General features: G+C 47.6%; 4 protein-coding genes across 4 annotated transcripts; 3 read left to right on the plus strand and 1 right to left on the minus strand.

The window, feature by feature from the left end:
• Positions 1-3,109: 3,109 nt before the first annotated feature.
• N7500_006296 (ATP-binding protein) lies at positions 3,110-5,974 on the plus strand (the record flags this gene model as incomplete). Its single annotated transcript, XM_056677440.1, has 1 exon — positions 3,110-5,974. The coding sequence occupies one exon, from the start codon at positions 3,110-3,112 to the stop codon at positions 5,972-5,974; it is 2,865 nt and encodes a 954-aa protein (XP_056532440.1).
• Positions 5,975-7,168: 1,194 nt separating this feature from the next.
• On the plus strand, positions 7,169-7,868 carry N7500_006297 (uncharacterized protein; the record flags this gene model as incomplete). The annotated part of the gene is made up of 5 exons (XM_056677441.1): positions 7,169-7,174; positions 7,231-7,247; positions 7,304-7,555; positions 7,623-7,671; positions 7,737-7,868. 5 exons carry the CDS (start codon positions 7,169-7,171, stop codon positions 7,866-7,868), a joined length of 456 nt encoding a protein of 151 aa, XP_056532441.1.
• Positions 7,869-8,493: 625 nt separating this feature from the next.
• N7500_006298 (DUF4050 domain-containing protein) lies at positions 8,494-9,684 on the plus strand (the record flags this gene model as incomplete). The annotated part of the gene is made up of 1 exon (XM_056677442.1): positions 8,494-9,684. The coding sequence occupies one exon, from the start codon at positions 8,494-8,496 to the stop codon at positions 9,682-9,684; it is 1,191 nt and encodes a 396-aa protein (XP_056532442.1).
• A 292-nt stretch (positions 9,685-9,976) lies between these two features.
• On the minus strand, positions 9,977-13,439 carry N7500_006299 (uncharacterized protein; the record flags this gene model as incomplete). The annotated part of the gene is made up of 7 exons (XM_056677443.1): positions 9,977-10,366; positions 10,446-10,805; positions 10,889-11,471; positions 11,942-12,470; positions 12,535-12,666; positions 12,727-13,258; positions 13,311-13,439. 7 exons carry the CDS (start codon positions 13,437-13,439, stop codon positions 9,977-9,979), a joined length of 2,655 nt encoding a protein of 884 aa, XP_056532443.1.
• Between the last annotated feature and the right edge of the window lie 788 nt (positions 13,440-14,227).

Consider the following 14,227-nt stretch of genomic DNA (forward strand, 5'->3'; position numbering starts at 1 on the left):
CACCCGCGCAATGAAGAATCTTTTTTTTCCCTGAGAGAACTGAGCGGTCAGTGTGGAGTGATAAGAGGAGAAGATGTCGGGGGAAGCCTTAAAGTGATGGGGCTAGGGGAGGTGGAGGGGCTGGGCTCTCAGACAGAATCACAAAGAGGTACAACTCACAAGATAGTTTCTTAAGGGATCTCTGATATTAGGGGCTAGAGGTATTGCAAACACCCAAGTCAGGAATTAAGGATGATCGCCCGGTGGGAGAGAGAGAACTGGGGACGGAGAATCCGGGTCCGTAGGGTGGAGGATCTAACCGAGACGACAACGCGATCCCAGAGAGAAACAGTGGGAAAATAAAGGACTAATGAGATAGGGAAATTGTATAGATCTTAAAGTATAAGCTCCATTCAATCTTTTTCCCTTTTTGAGGCTTTTTTCTTCTTCTCCCTCCTGCTCTGATCACAATAACACGCTATCCCCGATTGGGGTATCACGTGATTATCCTCTGCCTTTTTCTTCACAACTTTTTTTTTTTTTTCTTTTTCTTCTTCTTCTTCTTCATCTTCCTTGTCTTTCAATGTTTTTTTAGTGGTACACGACAAATGAAGACTCCTACAAAGAGTTCTTCTTATTTTCTATTCAACTGCACATTCTTGTCTTTGGGAACTGTCACTCTTGTGAACAGTCTTCATTGAGACTTGTTACGCGTTGGACTTTGTGGCTCTACGTTCCTCAGATGTCCTGGGCTCTCTTAATGCAGATTGCACCTGATTTCTGAGGATAGCATGACCAATGTTCCTAGTACGGGTATCTTACGATGCTCCAATCTCGCCACCAACCTGATAGGTCAGGTGCTTTGCACCTCGTGCTTAACGTGAGTCTACATCCTTTCTCATTCTGCATTTGCACCTCCTATCCGTTCAAGGATGACAAAACCTTTTCTTCTTTACCCTCCAAATCGACAATGCGGAGATAATACGGACCTTCCTTCCCGGTTGGTCTGCTACTTGCCAGTACATATTGTCTGAGAACTCTTATATTGCAATGCATCTTTATCATGTTTTGGCTCGAACATTCACTAATAATGTTCCCAGTTTTGACAGAAACTCACAAACACAATCCATGATGCTTTGAAGGATATCGCCTGTCGTAATGGCGAATTGATCAAGTGACGAAAAATTTTCGGATGTAAACTCACAGACCTGTTCTGAATGCGCAAAACCATGTAGAGATTTCCGTTGCCTTCCTTCTGATGATCAATTCGCCATTACACCTGTGTGTTGTCTGGATATATACTTGTGGAATATTTGAATAATGAATCTTTTTTTTTTTAAGAATGTCTTTCCCCTTGTACGTTGTATGGAGTAGCTTAAAATCACTTTGTACCTGAAGTTATGCTTCATCAACCTATATATGTCGTACTATCGTTAGACCATCTACAACATAAGCCACAAAACGATATGTGAATATGCCTCCGAAGGTTAGATGATTGATCAGGCCCTAAAAATTCAATCATAAAATTATAGCGTACTGATTGGGTGCAGACCACATACGTAAAAGCAAGTGAGCAGTTTCCATCTGACAGACTCAAATACGGTCTTGGTCTGCAAGGCTTTGCTTTTCAGTATAATTATCAAACGAACCACAGTGGGAAGGGTATTATCGTGCAGATGCCCAGAAAATGCCTTCAATTCCATGAAGTTGTGTCTCAATCACTATAGGATGGCTTGTTTCCCAGCAATGTGAGTATTGCATTTTAAAAAATTTGTATTCTTCGAGATTCTCTTTGCAGTTGCTCCCGGGCATAATGTCATAGACATTTTGTCCACTCTATTGTCATCTGTTGCATATCTTGTTTCAGAGGTCCTAGTCATATACCTGCGGTGCTTTCAAAGCAAGATTGAATAGGTCTTTTTGGTTATTATGAGGCTTTGATATGCGCCTGCCAGAGGCCGATGCTCTTCACACAGAAGCATCCCGCATTTTGCACTGTATTTAACAGCTGGTTCGACGATGACTGCTTCTTTTCTGGCTTTATTGCTTAGAAAGATTCAACGTGACAAGGTCATCAACTTGACCCAATTTTCAAGTACAAGCAAACTTCAGTGCATGTCATTTGGGAATATACATAAGAAAAAGTCTGTATATATGAAACCCAGAAGGAAGAGAGAATTATCATTAGAAAAAAGTATCTGGGAAGTGCTAAAATATACCACTCAACATACATGACAAGGCCGCGCGAGCGGACGGCTATGGCAAGGTTCTCATGGGTAATCAGTAAGATAGGATAGTCAAGGGGCAACTGTGTCTGACCAGATTACTTGTAAGTCTCTCACAGAGTTACTTTGTTCCATTAGTGGCTACAATGAGTTGGATGATGTCCAGGCGGCACGCCCGGGGTAGCTGGGAAGGTGACAAGTTGCTGGTAACCTTCCACTCTTAACAGAACGCTTTGAATATGGCAATATAGTCACCCATTTGTGGAGTTGGAATTTGACCTATATATAACGGAGACATAAGTCTGAACATGGATATAAATCGGTGATTGGAAATCAAGCCCAATCATCTCATAGATGTGCCCATGTGATTTCCGCATAGCTCGAGGCTGACCTTGATGGTTCATATGATAGCACTGTGATGATGTCACTTTCAAGATAAAGATAACTTGTACTAGAAATGGAAAGGCGATTCCTAATGTCGATCCTTAGATGTTGTGGTCAGGAACTTGAAGATTGACAAGAGGTGCCTTTTATACGGGAAGCCAATACAAAATATACTTTTGCTATCACGCAATGGAGATGGGAGCGGATAGGATCCTCGACGAGGAATATATAGAGAGCAAACCCGACAGTAAACTGTACGCCTGCGAAATGGAGATGTGTGCACAGGCTATGTGAAGTTTGAGCTAACAGTTTTTTTTGTATGGCACACGTAAAATATACCTGCTATCCCAAGGACCTTAGGCTGCAGCAGATACTAGAAAATCAGATATCACGTGATCTAGGATTTATTCTTCGTAAGGCCTGATAGAGACCCTGCGCCACTCTCGACTTGATACATATATCTACTACTTTCGGCGATATCACATAAAGCTCCGGTGACACTGTCCCGGATGTATTCGTCAATGCAACAAGTCCGGCTGTCAGTTGCACGCCCCTGTCGATTTGTTGCTCGCCGCCGCTATTCCGCACCCTTGTCCGCGCGACGATTCCATCTGTCACGAACATGGCTGGCATCTCCGTCTCAAGACCCCCAGGATGCCGCGTCTACTGCGCCCGGGAATACTGTGGAAGACCCTTCCCTCAAAACTGAGAATTTCTCTGACAATGGCACGCCGCCCACATCTCCCTCTGCCGAGTCGGCCAAACCGATCACCAAAACCTACGGATCTGCCGTGCGCAGAGCGATGCGAAACAGAAAGTCCGCACAGCAACTTTCCACATCAACGACAACCGTCCCCGCATGGTTCTACGAGCACAATAAGGTGTCTCACACCTCAGAGGACCGCCCTACACAATCACTACAACAGGTTAGGATAACCAAGTCAGTATCACAAAAGGAGCTGGGGGAACTTGGAAATGAAATTCAGGCTTCTGGGGGAGGCTCTGACCCATCTGCATCCAATGAACCACCAGCAGCAGCAGAGAATCGATATGCGGTGGCTGAGGAATCGTGGGAAGAGCTGCGGGCCTCCGTTAAAGCAGGCTTACGATTACCATCTACAAAATATGCTAAAGAGCCTTCCGTGAAGAAGTCACATCTATCGCTACACTACCCGGGTATTGATGGCATACCATTCTTAGACGCGGTGGTGAAGAAGCTTGCCCACGAGTTGGGCACTGACCTGGTGACCCTCAACGCCCAGGACATCGCACAATTGTTCAGCGAGCAAGATCTTGCAGATGTCGGAGTAACCTCGCCCATTCGATCTCTCGGCTACGATGTATACCGGCAACCCGTCACACCTTCATGGTCGGAACTTGAAGACCCCGAAGGCGAGGCCGAGGATGACGTGGCTGAAATTGGAGGAGGTCCCCGTGGTATGCGCGGTGATATTGGTACACCTCGGTTTATCACAATCGAGAGCAGCAAAGAGGCAGGTGACATTCCTCTTCCCAACTGGCTTGGGCTGAAAACCCTCTTGGGGGGATCGATCAATGGCCAAACGGATCCGGATCCCGGAGCCGGCGCCTCACGAAGTGGTCAGCGCGCTGAAACTCGGTGGATACAACTAGTCAACGAGCTCCTTGGCTCATCAGGCCAATCCGCACCAGCAATATCAGCCCCCAGTGAAGCGACAGAAAATGTCGAGACAAAGGCCAGCGAAGCTTTGCCATCTCGAGACATCATTATGCATATCCAGGACTACCGTGATATTCAAAACACCCGAGAGGGGTCCAAGTTCATTTCACTCTTGCACAAAGTCATCCAAGACCGGAGAGGGGCAGGGTCCAAGATTCTGTTGATCGGAACTACCTCGCAGGAAATCCATCACTCGCCCTCACAAGATGGTGCTGGTTTGCTGCAAAATGTTCTCGATGATCAGTTCTCGAAGACCTTGTTCATCACCCCTGCCATGAGCTCGAAAGATGCCGAAGAGGTCTTCTCAGAAGACAGAAAGAAGCGCACCATGGATATTAATATTCGCCACCTACAGAGCATGCTTCGCTTCCGATTACATGAACAGGCTCTGCCTGTAAAAGACAACATATTCAGCGATCGTGCGTGGCCGCTGGAACCTTCAACTATCAAAGAATCAGGAATCGAGGATCGGTACTGGTCGTACAATCAAGTGCATTGGATTTCTACCCTTGCACTTGGCTGTGCTGAAGCCAACGAGCCCCTTGGATTCGAGCATATCAGACGTGGAATCCAGCTCATGGAGAAAAGCGACAGAGTCACCAACGAATGGCTGAAAGAGAAGTCACCAAAGCAGAAAGAGTCCGAAGCGGGACAAAGCAGAGAACAACTGATCAGCTCTTTGCGCAAAACGTGCAACACGCACGAGAAAAAGCTACTTAACGGTGTAGTTGATGCAAAAAGCATCCGGACCACATTCAACGATGTGCATGTGCCTCCCGAGACCATTGAAGCTCTGAAGACCCTGACCTCCCTCTCACTCATCCGCCCCGAGGCATTCACATACGGTGTCCTCGCCACTGACAAAATCCCCGGTCTCCTCTTATACGGACCTCCAGGCACCGGTAAAACGCTACTTGCCAAAGCCGTAGCCCGCGAGAGCGGAGCCACAGTCCTCGAAGTCAGCGGGTCTGAAGTGTACGACATGTACGTCGGCGAGGGCGAGAAGAATGTGAAAGCGATTTTCACACTTGCCAAGAAGCTCAGTCCCTGCGTCGTCTTCATCGACGAAGCAGATGCTATCTTCTGCTCGCGCACCGGAGCCAGCAGCCGCACCTCCCACCGCGAACTGATCAACCAGTTTCTGCGCGAGTGGGACGGCATGAACGACCTATCAGCATTCATTATGGTCGCCACAAATCGACCTTTTGACCTAGACGATGCTGTCCTCCGCCGTCTTCCCCGTCGTCTACTAGTCGATCTACCAACCGAGGAAGATCGCGAAGCAGTCTTGAAAATCCATTTGAAAGAAGAACAACTCGAACCCTCTGTCGACCTTGCTGAACTCGCCCGACTCACGCCACTGTATTCTGGTTCCGATTTGAAGAATCTGTCGGTGGCGGCTGCACTAGCTTGCGTTCGCGAGGAGAATGACGCTGCGGCCAAGCACACCGGTGACGAGCCATATAGCTACCCGGAGCGCCGCATTCTGACTCGTAAGCATTTCGAGCGCGGAATGGAAGAAATCAGCGCGTCGATCAGTGAAGATATGTCTTCGCTGGCGGCGATTCGGAAGTTCGACGAGCAGTATGGTGATCGCAAAGGTCGTCGCCAGAAGAGTCCTGGGTGGGGTTTCATTCCTGGTGCTACCAGTGATGCCTCCGCTGATTCGGCGCGCGTTCGGACATGATTTTTCTTTTCGTCGGAGGTTTCTCACCGGCTTGTATACTGGGTTATTTTACGTGGATTGGGGGAAACTGGGATTCCCTATGTACTTTTAGCGATATTATAGACCTGTACCATTACTCAAAATGTATATATTGCCCTCAATCTTTTGGGCAACGGAGCAATTCCATTACTTCATGTTGAGATGCTTTAAATCGGGTTTACAATGGGCCAATCCTCAACTACTGGGCTCGTCTAGTACTCCCTAGCCACGTATCGTTTTCTACCCGAAAGCGGCAACGGTGACTTGATTGAGGGCCCAATGGTTGATATTACACATCACCTCAACGGGCATGTTAGGTCAGTATGATTGGCCGAGTGCCTACACTGTATTTTGGGTCAAACAGAAATGATATAAGTCAGGGAATCCTCTTTAGATTCTTCGAAACACCGTGAATACTTTCATTTGATAGGTCATAAGCTACTAGCTCTGAAGACAAGTCAAAGTGCCGCAAATAGTTGTATAGACAGACTAAAGAACTCGTTGACTTTGTCCTTGAACCTGATGCAGTCCGGGCAAGGAGACGAACTGATCAATATGTAATGACAGGGCGATTATGCAAATGAACAATTCAAAGGGACAATTTGCTCTGCGATAACTTATGAATGTCCGCAGAAAGAAGACATAGTGAATACGCCCGCATTGAGTTGTTCTCATCCACCACTAGGCTCAATGAGAGGGTGCCTATACCGACTACTATGTAGGTACTGTAGCACCTAAATAACATCACTATCTATTTATTCGTCTGTAAACTGAAAATCCATATTTGAGTGCCTGTCATGTAAGTCTTATCTAGAATTGATCACTTAAAATATACCCCAGCCTTTCTGGTTGGAGTTTGCCCTGTGAAGCAATCCTGAAGCAATACCAGCCCAGACAGAGACATTTGTTGTTGCATATTCACCGATTTGCTACATCTATGTGCCAGGGAGCCTTTTCTTTGTATGTTCCTCAGTGTAAGATATCTCAATCTAGTCAGACACGGGAAGAAGCTCGCGGAATCTATGTAGAGTCAGGGATATAAGATAACCAAAGTAGCTATTTGCTCCCCATTTCTCATCACTTTCCATTCAACACAACACTATCCATTCTGCTCAGTCAATTCATTTGAACTGCAGAAATCTCGTGGTTGCAGGATACCAGTTACCAAGCTCCAAGATGTCGGTACGTAGATCCGCTACATGCCATGGATACAAGTACTAAGATCTTGCTTTCTGCAGTATCCACAGGGTCACTTGTACAGTTCCAAGGAAAGAATTCGGGAAGAACATTCCACTAATCAATATATATCAGTATCTTCAGCGCTGCCGACTGCATATCTGAGTTCAATCAGCTCCGATCAGGGCCAGAAGCCACCAGACCCAAGTTTATGATCTGGAAAATCTCCGATGACAACCAAGACATTGTAGTCGAGGAAACATCGACGGAAGAAGACTACGATGCCTTTGTGCATAAGCTATGGGAGGCAACCGACAATGATGGCAATCCGGCTCCACGATATGCCATCTATGACATGGAGTATCATTTCGGGATCGCGGGGAAGCGGTAAGAAACTAGTGACTTGATGAGTGCAGTGAAATATTGTTACTGATTCTCGGTACTGGCTGTGTAGTAACACGACCCTGTTTGTCTGTTGGAGGAATCGCCACGCGCCTTTCAAGGTATTTGCCTTTTGACTCGCTGTGTCCATTGCATGGCCTTGAAGTGCTGATTGTATTGGTCTTAGCAAAACCTGCGCTCCCTTGGCAGGATGCAATTCCACGGAGTTGATCCTAACGTTTTGGTTGTTGAGGCAGATCGCATACAAGATCTTGATTGGGACTACCTCTTGACGGAGGCCAGTGGGGACCAAGAATAGATGGATCTGGGGAAAAGATCGGCGTTGCCAAAGTACTATGCATGGAGATATTGTTTTAGAATGAAGTACCAAAGAAGGCTTAGTAGGCGAAGCACTGGATATGAAATAGTGATATTGAAGTCTTTCGGCTCGTGCTCAATTAGATCCCTATGTCTTTGCAAGGATACACATGCTTTGACATTTTATGATGCAGCGTCCGTGTATTCCATCCAACCAGCTTGTATAGCGTGAGCCACAAGGAATGATAGTACCGCTTGGCGTTGCGTCACTCCATACGTTGGGCCGAATACACGAGGTCCTTTTGCCCAAGACAAGGCCAGAGTCTCGAGAGACAAGAGACAGTTTAGCATGAAAATCAAAGTCAGTAGGGTTAATTGGGAAATTGGGACATAGAAGAGTACTCCGGAGGGAAATCAAGGCGGAGAGGAAGGCTTGTATCTCCGCATTCCGGCACGTGCCATATGACATTTGAGTCTGATCATCCCGCCACTTCGACCTTTAGAGTGTTTTTCTTGTTCTTCGCCCCTTTGCGTCTTTTATTAGTTGACAGGTGCACGGGGAAAACCCTGCTCCCACAGCTCCCCACTTCCTCATCCCCCAAACCCCACCTTCAGAGATCGCAAAAATGATGGCCACCGGGTCTCGCGATTCCTCAGTCCGTGAGGCCAAAGTCTTCGTCAAGGAAGTCGTACGCAATGATTGGGATTTTGAAGCCGGTGTCACCTCCCCGTCGTCCGCCGATGGCACCCTATGCCACAACCGTGAAGTGTGCGAATGGCGAGTTCGAGAATTCGACACCCCAACCTCGGAACTTGAACCACAGAGCTCAGATAGCGAAGCTGAATATGGAGAATCAGCTGCGGTGAAATCTACCCCTGGGGATGCAGGCGTGGAGCGGCGTCGCAAGCGTCGTCGACAGATAGACGACGAAATGGCATGGAACGATGGGCTACGCGTATGGATGGCGAGACGCGATGCGTGGTGTGGTGCGAAGACTCGTCGGCAGATTCGGGCAGAGGAGGCAAAGCGTGCGTTGGCTGGTACTCAGAAAGATACAGCAGATCAATCCAATGGCGTGGGGTTGGGAGAAAATAATGCGAATCCGTCTGGTCAAGGCAGCGAGGGCATTGGCGCTTCTGATCTGGCAGCCCGAACCGAGACCTCGCTTTCTGTCGCGGATCGAGAGAAAAGTGAGGAGCTTCAACATCGAGCGGATTTGACCTCGGGACAGCGAGAGGATCAAGAGGAAGGATTGTCAACTGCCCCAGACGAGGGCGCTAAAAGAAAGGCCTCGTCAGAGACCAATATCACAGTGCCGGATCAGAAATTTGCCGCAATTGTACCCACTCAACCAACCTTACCGGCTGTGGAAGACCAAACAGAAGAGGAAAAGGAGCAAGAAGAACTCGATGAACCACTTTGTCCCGTTGCTCCTCCTTTTATTTCAGATGACAACCCAGTTCGCGCAACAATCAATCCCGCAATCTACCCTTCGATTTACACCAAGGTTGTCGTGCAAGGCATGACCCCCACAGTCCCTGTCAACCTCGCCCATTTGACCAAAGCCATGGTCCAAGGCTGGAAAGCAGACGGGCAATGGCCACCAAAGCCCGCCGTGACATCGATTGTCCTTGCTGATGATGCCTCTGTGCCCAAGAAAAACACAGATCGTTCTCCCGAGGAAGCGCCACAGGGCAGGAGGAAGAACAGCATTACCAATGCTGTGAAGAAAGTTTTCCATTTCGGGTCGCATCCATTCCATCGCCGCCCTAGCCAGGATACCGGGAATGGAGGTGCCACTGGCCCGACGAACTAAACGGGCCTTGATGTCTATTGATGGATCATGACTAATTGCATAGCCATCAACGCTAGTGCGGAGAAAATGACTTCACCTAGGGTTGCTCTGGCTCTGGCGTCTGTTCTGGGGGATCTATTGTTTCGCATGTTCATAATCTGAGCATCCATGGATGCCGGTGTTTGATTTACCTTTTAGCTCTGAACAATGAAGGAATGCCGTATGATGTGTAATTTATTCAATCTCACGCAGTAGGAAGAGGCTGCTGCCTCGCTTCAACGTGTTCTGTCTCCTTGGACCTCAAGATAAGCAGTTAACGCGAGATGCTACTATTGACACCAGTCTTCGCAAGTTGTTCATAATCCAACGCACGATTTTTATCTCGAAGGGCCACCCAATGCTGCTTCTTTGCCAGCAATATCTCTATATCACTCTGAACCCAATTTTCTTCAAATTCCGGCAACAGATATTCGGTGGGCTTCCCTTCTGCGCAGCCTGCAAATTCTCGCAACCAGCCATAATATTCCACAAAATCGGGCATTATTTCGTGGAAGAGCTCGGTAGGACCCTTATACTGTAATCTCTGTTCCACCCATTCATCTTGTGCTGCTATGCTTGGCAAGTCTTGAGAACGTCCGGCTAGGAAGCGACTGACTGCCACAGCCTGGTACTCGTAGATGCGAAAGCTGATGGCTGCTCTGACCTGCAGGCGAGTTAGTACGGACTCCTATGCATCCAATGTCTTCGAATGCTGTAATTTATAGTGGAACCGGGATACTCACCTGTCCGATAATGGCAAGGGAAGGGTCCCCAATACGGAAAATGTGCTGGTAGAATCCGTCCAGTCTGTTCTGTGGAGTTACAGCCTCGAAAGGCAAAAATGGATAGGAAAGTTTGTATCCCGTTGCGAAGATAATCTTGTCGAAGTTGATGCTTGTTCCATCCTGGAACTCTACCGTGCCACCGGCGGCAGGAGATATGCGCGAAATGATTGATTTATCGACCACATTGGGAAGACGCCATGCATCTTCAAGAAATCCGACGTTGCCACGTCGAGAGACATAAAGCGGGCCTTTGACGATTTGATGAAGGTCTTCAACAAGGTCTGCAGCGGATATACCACCGCCAACGATGACAACTCTCTAATCGTCCAAGACAGGATCAGCATGCAAGTGATTGGAATAGGGTGTTGTCGCTTTCCCTTGTGTCAATCCTCATGACGCACCTTATTGACATATGAGTCTGGAGATCTCCAGGATTTAGAATGCTCGAACTTGTCCGGAAACTCGGCAGAGGTCTCGATCAGACCTTCGATATTAGGAAGACTTGGAACAGTGAAATGTCCCGAGGCTACCACCAATGCATCAAATTGCTCCTCCCACCAGTAATCTCTGGGTGCATTTGACGTGCCGTGTTGGACATTTCGGCGTCGTAGCGTGAGCTTCCATTGACCATCATCTGTTTTTGTGGCATTTTCAACAGTGGTGTCAAGCACGAGTAAGTGTAGAAATGGAACAAATAGTTCCTCCAGATAACGTAACACAGTTTGACGCGGTCGAGTTGGATTGTCTCGGCCGAATTTTTCTATTGAGGCTATCGAATTGGCCATTGGGATTGCCGTGTGCGTGAAGGCCATTGTGCGGGCCCCGGCATTAGTGTCAAGGGTATCATAGGCCGATCCCCGGAGACCCTGAGGCTCTGGGGTCGCTGGCATGAGACATGGAGTCCTAGGTCCAAGTTTACTGGGTATTTCAGTGCCCTCAGGTTGAGTGTTCACTTGAAAACTGTCTGGTTCTGGGTCATAGGCCCTAGAAATCTGGTCAGTAATTCTTCTCAAATAACAAAGGTGAATTGTGGAGGTTTGATCTAAAAGTTCCTTGGTATAAACGGCCCCCAGGGGCCAAATAAGAAAGGTGACGGGACATGCTAACCATAAACCACCAACTCTATTCTTTCGTTCAAAAACCCGGATATATTCAAAGCCCTCTTGCTCCAGTGCCCTCACGGCTGCTAAACCAGAAGGTCCTGCTCCAATAACAGCAACTCGACGATAAGGAGCCATCTTTTTATTTCGAATTGTGAGAAAAATGGACCTGGCTAGACGAGGGGTCAAGAGCTTGTAGAAATTTCAGCAATAAAACTACATGTTATATAGCAGAAGAAAAGGAATAGCACAGGGGTCTGCCATATCTGCGGGAATAAGTCCGATCTTTTCGAAAGTAGTTTAGCCTTGAGAGGGTGCCCATCCGCTTAATATCGGCAGATATCAATTTCCTACCCAATCGAGTTACTAACACCATTGACACCCCCAATTGACCCAACAAAGACATTGAAGTTATAGTAAACACAGCTGTTCTTAACCGCAAGGCCACCTTGGCCACTCAGAATTGTCTGCCCATTCCGAGTCACCTTGAAAGACTGACCACCCACCCCCATAGCCACACTTGAGGTGACAATTCCTGCCGGAACGTCAATGCTAACAGGAGCATTATTTCCACTCTGGACAGTCAAGGTAGCCGGGCTCGTTAACATAGTCGCGACAAAGATACTATCACTGAGCATGTGAGCACCCATTGGTGCTGAGAGGGTATCACCCGTGCACACAACGCCCTTGGGCGTAGGTCGGTACCAGTACACCACTTCATCCGCCTCCACGGTAGGGCTCTTTGCACCGGATTTGTAGGCTGATATATAGGGCTTGAATAGATTCCGCCAGCCGTCGTGGGGCATGTCAGCTGCCCATTGTGAAGAACCGTCGTCGCTGTGGTGTGCTGAGTACGGGCCGATGTAGTGGGATTCACCGTAGTCTATAGATATATCGTTAGCAGAGAGTCATTCTTAGCGTTCGCCCGGAACATAAGACAAATGTACCATTCCATGAGATTATCTCGATAAGATCTGGCTGAAGAGAAAGCATTTGTTCCCAGCGTAATGTTGGCAGGTTCTCACAAACAAACACCCAGTTCTTGACGTTGAAGTGGGTTGAGAACCAGGGCGAGACGGCTATCGTTGCGTTAGTTTACTATCCGCCCAGATATTTGCGCAGATTCAAGGGTTTCTTACGAGCCATGTAGGTTTTTCCCGCAAGGAAATGAACAAATCTGTCATCCCAGACAGTAGTCATCGGTCCTGGGATGATACTATTCCCCCCGTCGGTAGGCCAAGCCAACCACGAGAACGCACCATCCGCGCTTTTGGCAGGGCCGGTAGTAGCCTCGGCGGGATCTTGGAGATTCGGCAAAGCGTAAATTGGATGCGGTGTGCCTTGTCGTACTGCATCCCAATTGAAGCTGTCTCCGACAAATGTACTTACTACGGCAGCTCCTTTGTATTGCATCTGTGCTGGGTGCCCTGCATATTGTTTCATATACTCTGTGATCTTTGCTGTGTCCCCGTTGGTCCAGTAAGCGAAATCGAATGAAATGAATACTTTGAAGTTGACTTGTTCGGCTGCTTCGTAGGCTAGGGCAAGCTGGGTGGGAGTGTAACTATCTATACTTGCGCAATTCAGTGCGAATGCGTCGATGCCGATGGCTTGGGCTGCGGTCATATCTTCTTTCCAGTCTGATAGCTGGTAGTCTTTTACTATACCGACCTAGATGGGATGTCAGTAGTAGAGGACGATGAGTGTTTATATGTTGATATACCATAAAGTGGGCAAAGACATATTTGCCTGGTGATTGACTAGACAATTGTGAATCCAGAGTTGGGGCAGCTAAAGCTGATAGTATATGTGCCAATATGGGCGCCGCACTGAAGAGAGCTTTCCAAATCATGATTGCTAGATTTATAAGTTGCTTCATGTGAATCTCCGAGGTCTATCAACGGACTATATAGCCAATTCACCCTTGACGGATGTTATTATACTTCCAAAATACACTAGACTTGAAACGAAGGAATACATTTGAAATACTCATATCAGACTTAGACAATAAGTTCAACGGCGAGTATAAAACTGATTTCTTTTTTTTTGCCGGACAAGACTGTAACACCCGACATTCCAGCACATCCACGTGAGATTGTGTAGTATTCGCAGATTCCCCCTGTGATTCCAACGTTTGTTTTTTCTTCAATTTTGCATATGCTGCCATATGGTATCGCCCATTCACTGATTCACCACACCGCGGAAACGGACTCAAATCCTTGAAATGCTACAGTAGTGCTGAGTATTACAGACGCTATCCTCAAATCAGGCTCTCAGATGCCAGCTGATCGAGGCAAACGAATGTGTGAGGCGTATGAAAATGATTAGTACAACTCAAATCGGGGATCAAGACCGATATCGCCGTGCAATATACTTTGGCCGATTGATCATTGCCTGCGGCTTTCACTCGTGTCCTACACGCATGATTGAATTTTGAAGTGAAATAATCCATCACGGGGAAATTCGATTTCCGCAAGTGTTAGTGAGCTGGATTATCCAAACATGTCAAACGCGCCTTAGGGGGATCATTTATGACAGATGGGATATGAAACACAGGTAAATCAAAGGGTGTTGTGGATGACGACCAGCGGAGATTGGATTCTACGGTGGCCTGCATCTCCAGGCCTATATTGGACATGC

The sequence above is a fragment of the Penicillium coprophilum genome (genome assembly GCF_028826855.1).
Source record: "Penicillium coprophilum strain IBT 35676 chromosome Unknown utg000004l_segment0_segment0, whole genome shotgun sequence".
Lineage (NCBI taxonomy): Eukaryota > Fungi > Ascomycota > Eurotiomycetes > Eurotiales > Aspergillaceae > Penicillium > Penicillium coprophilum.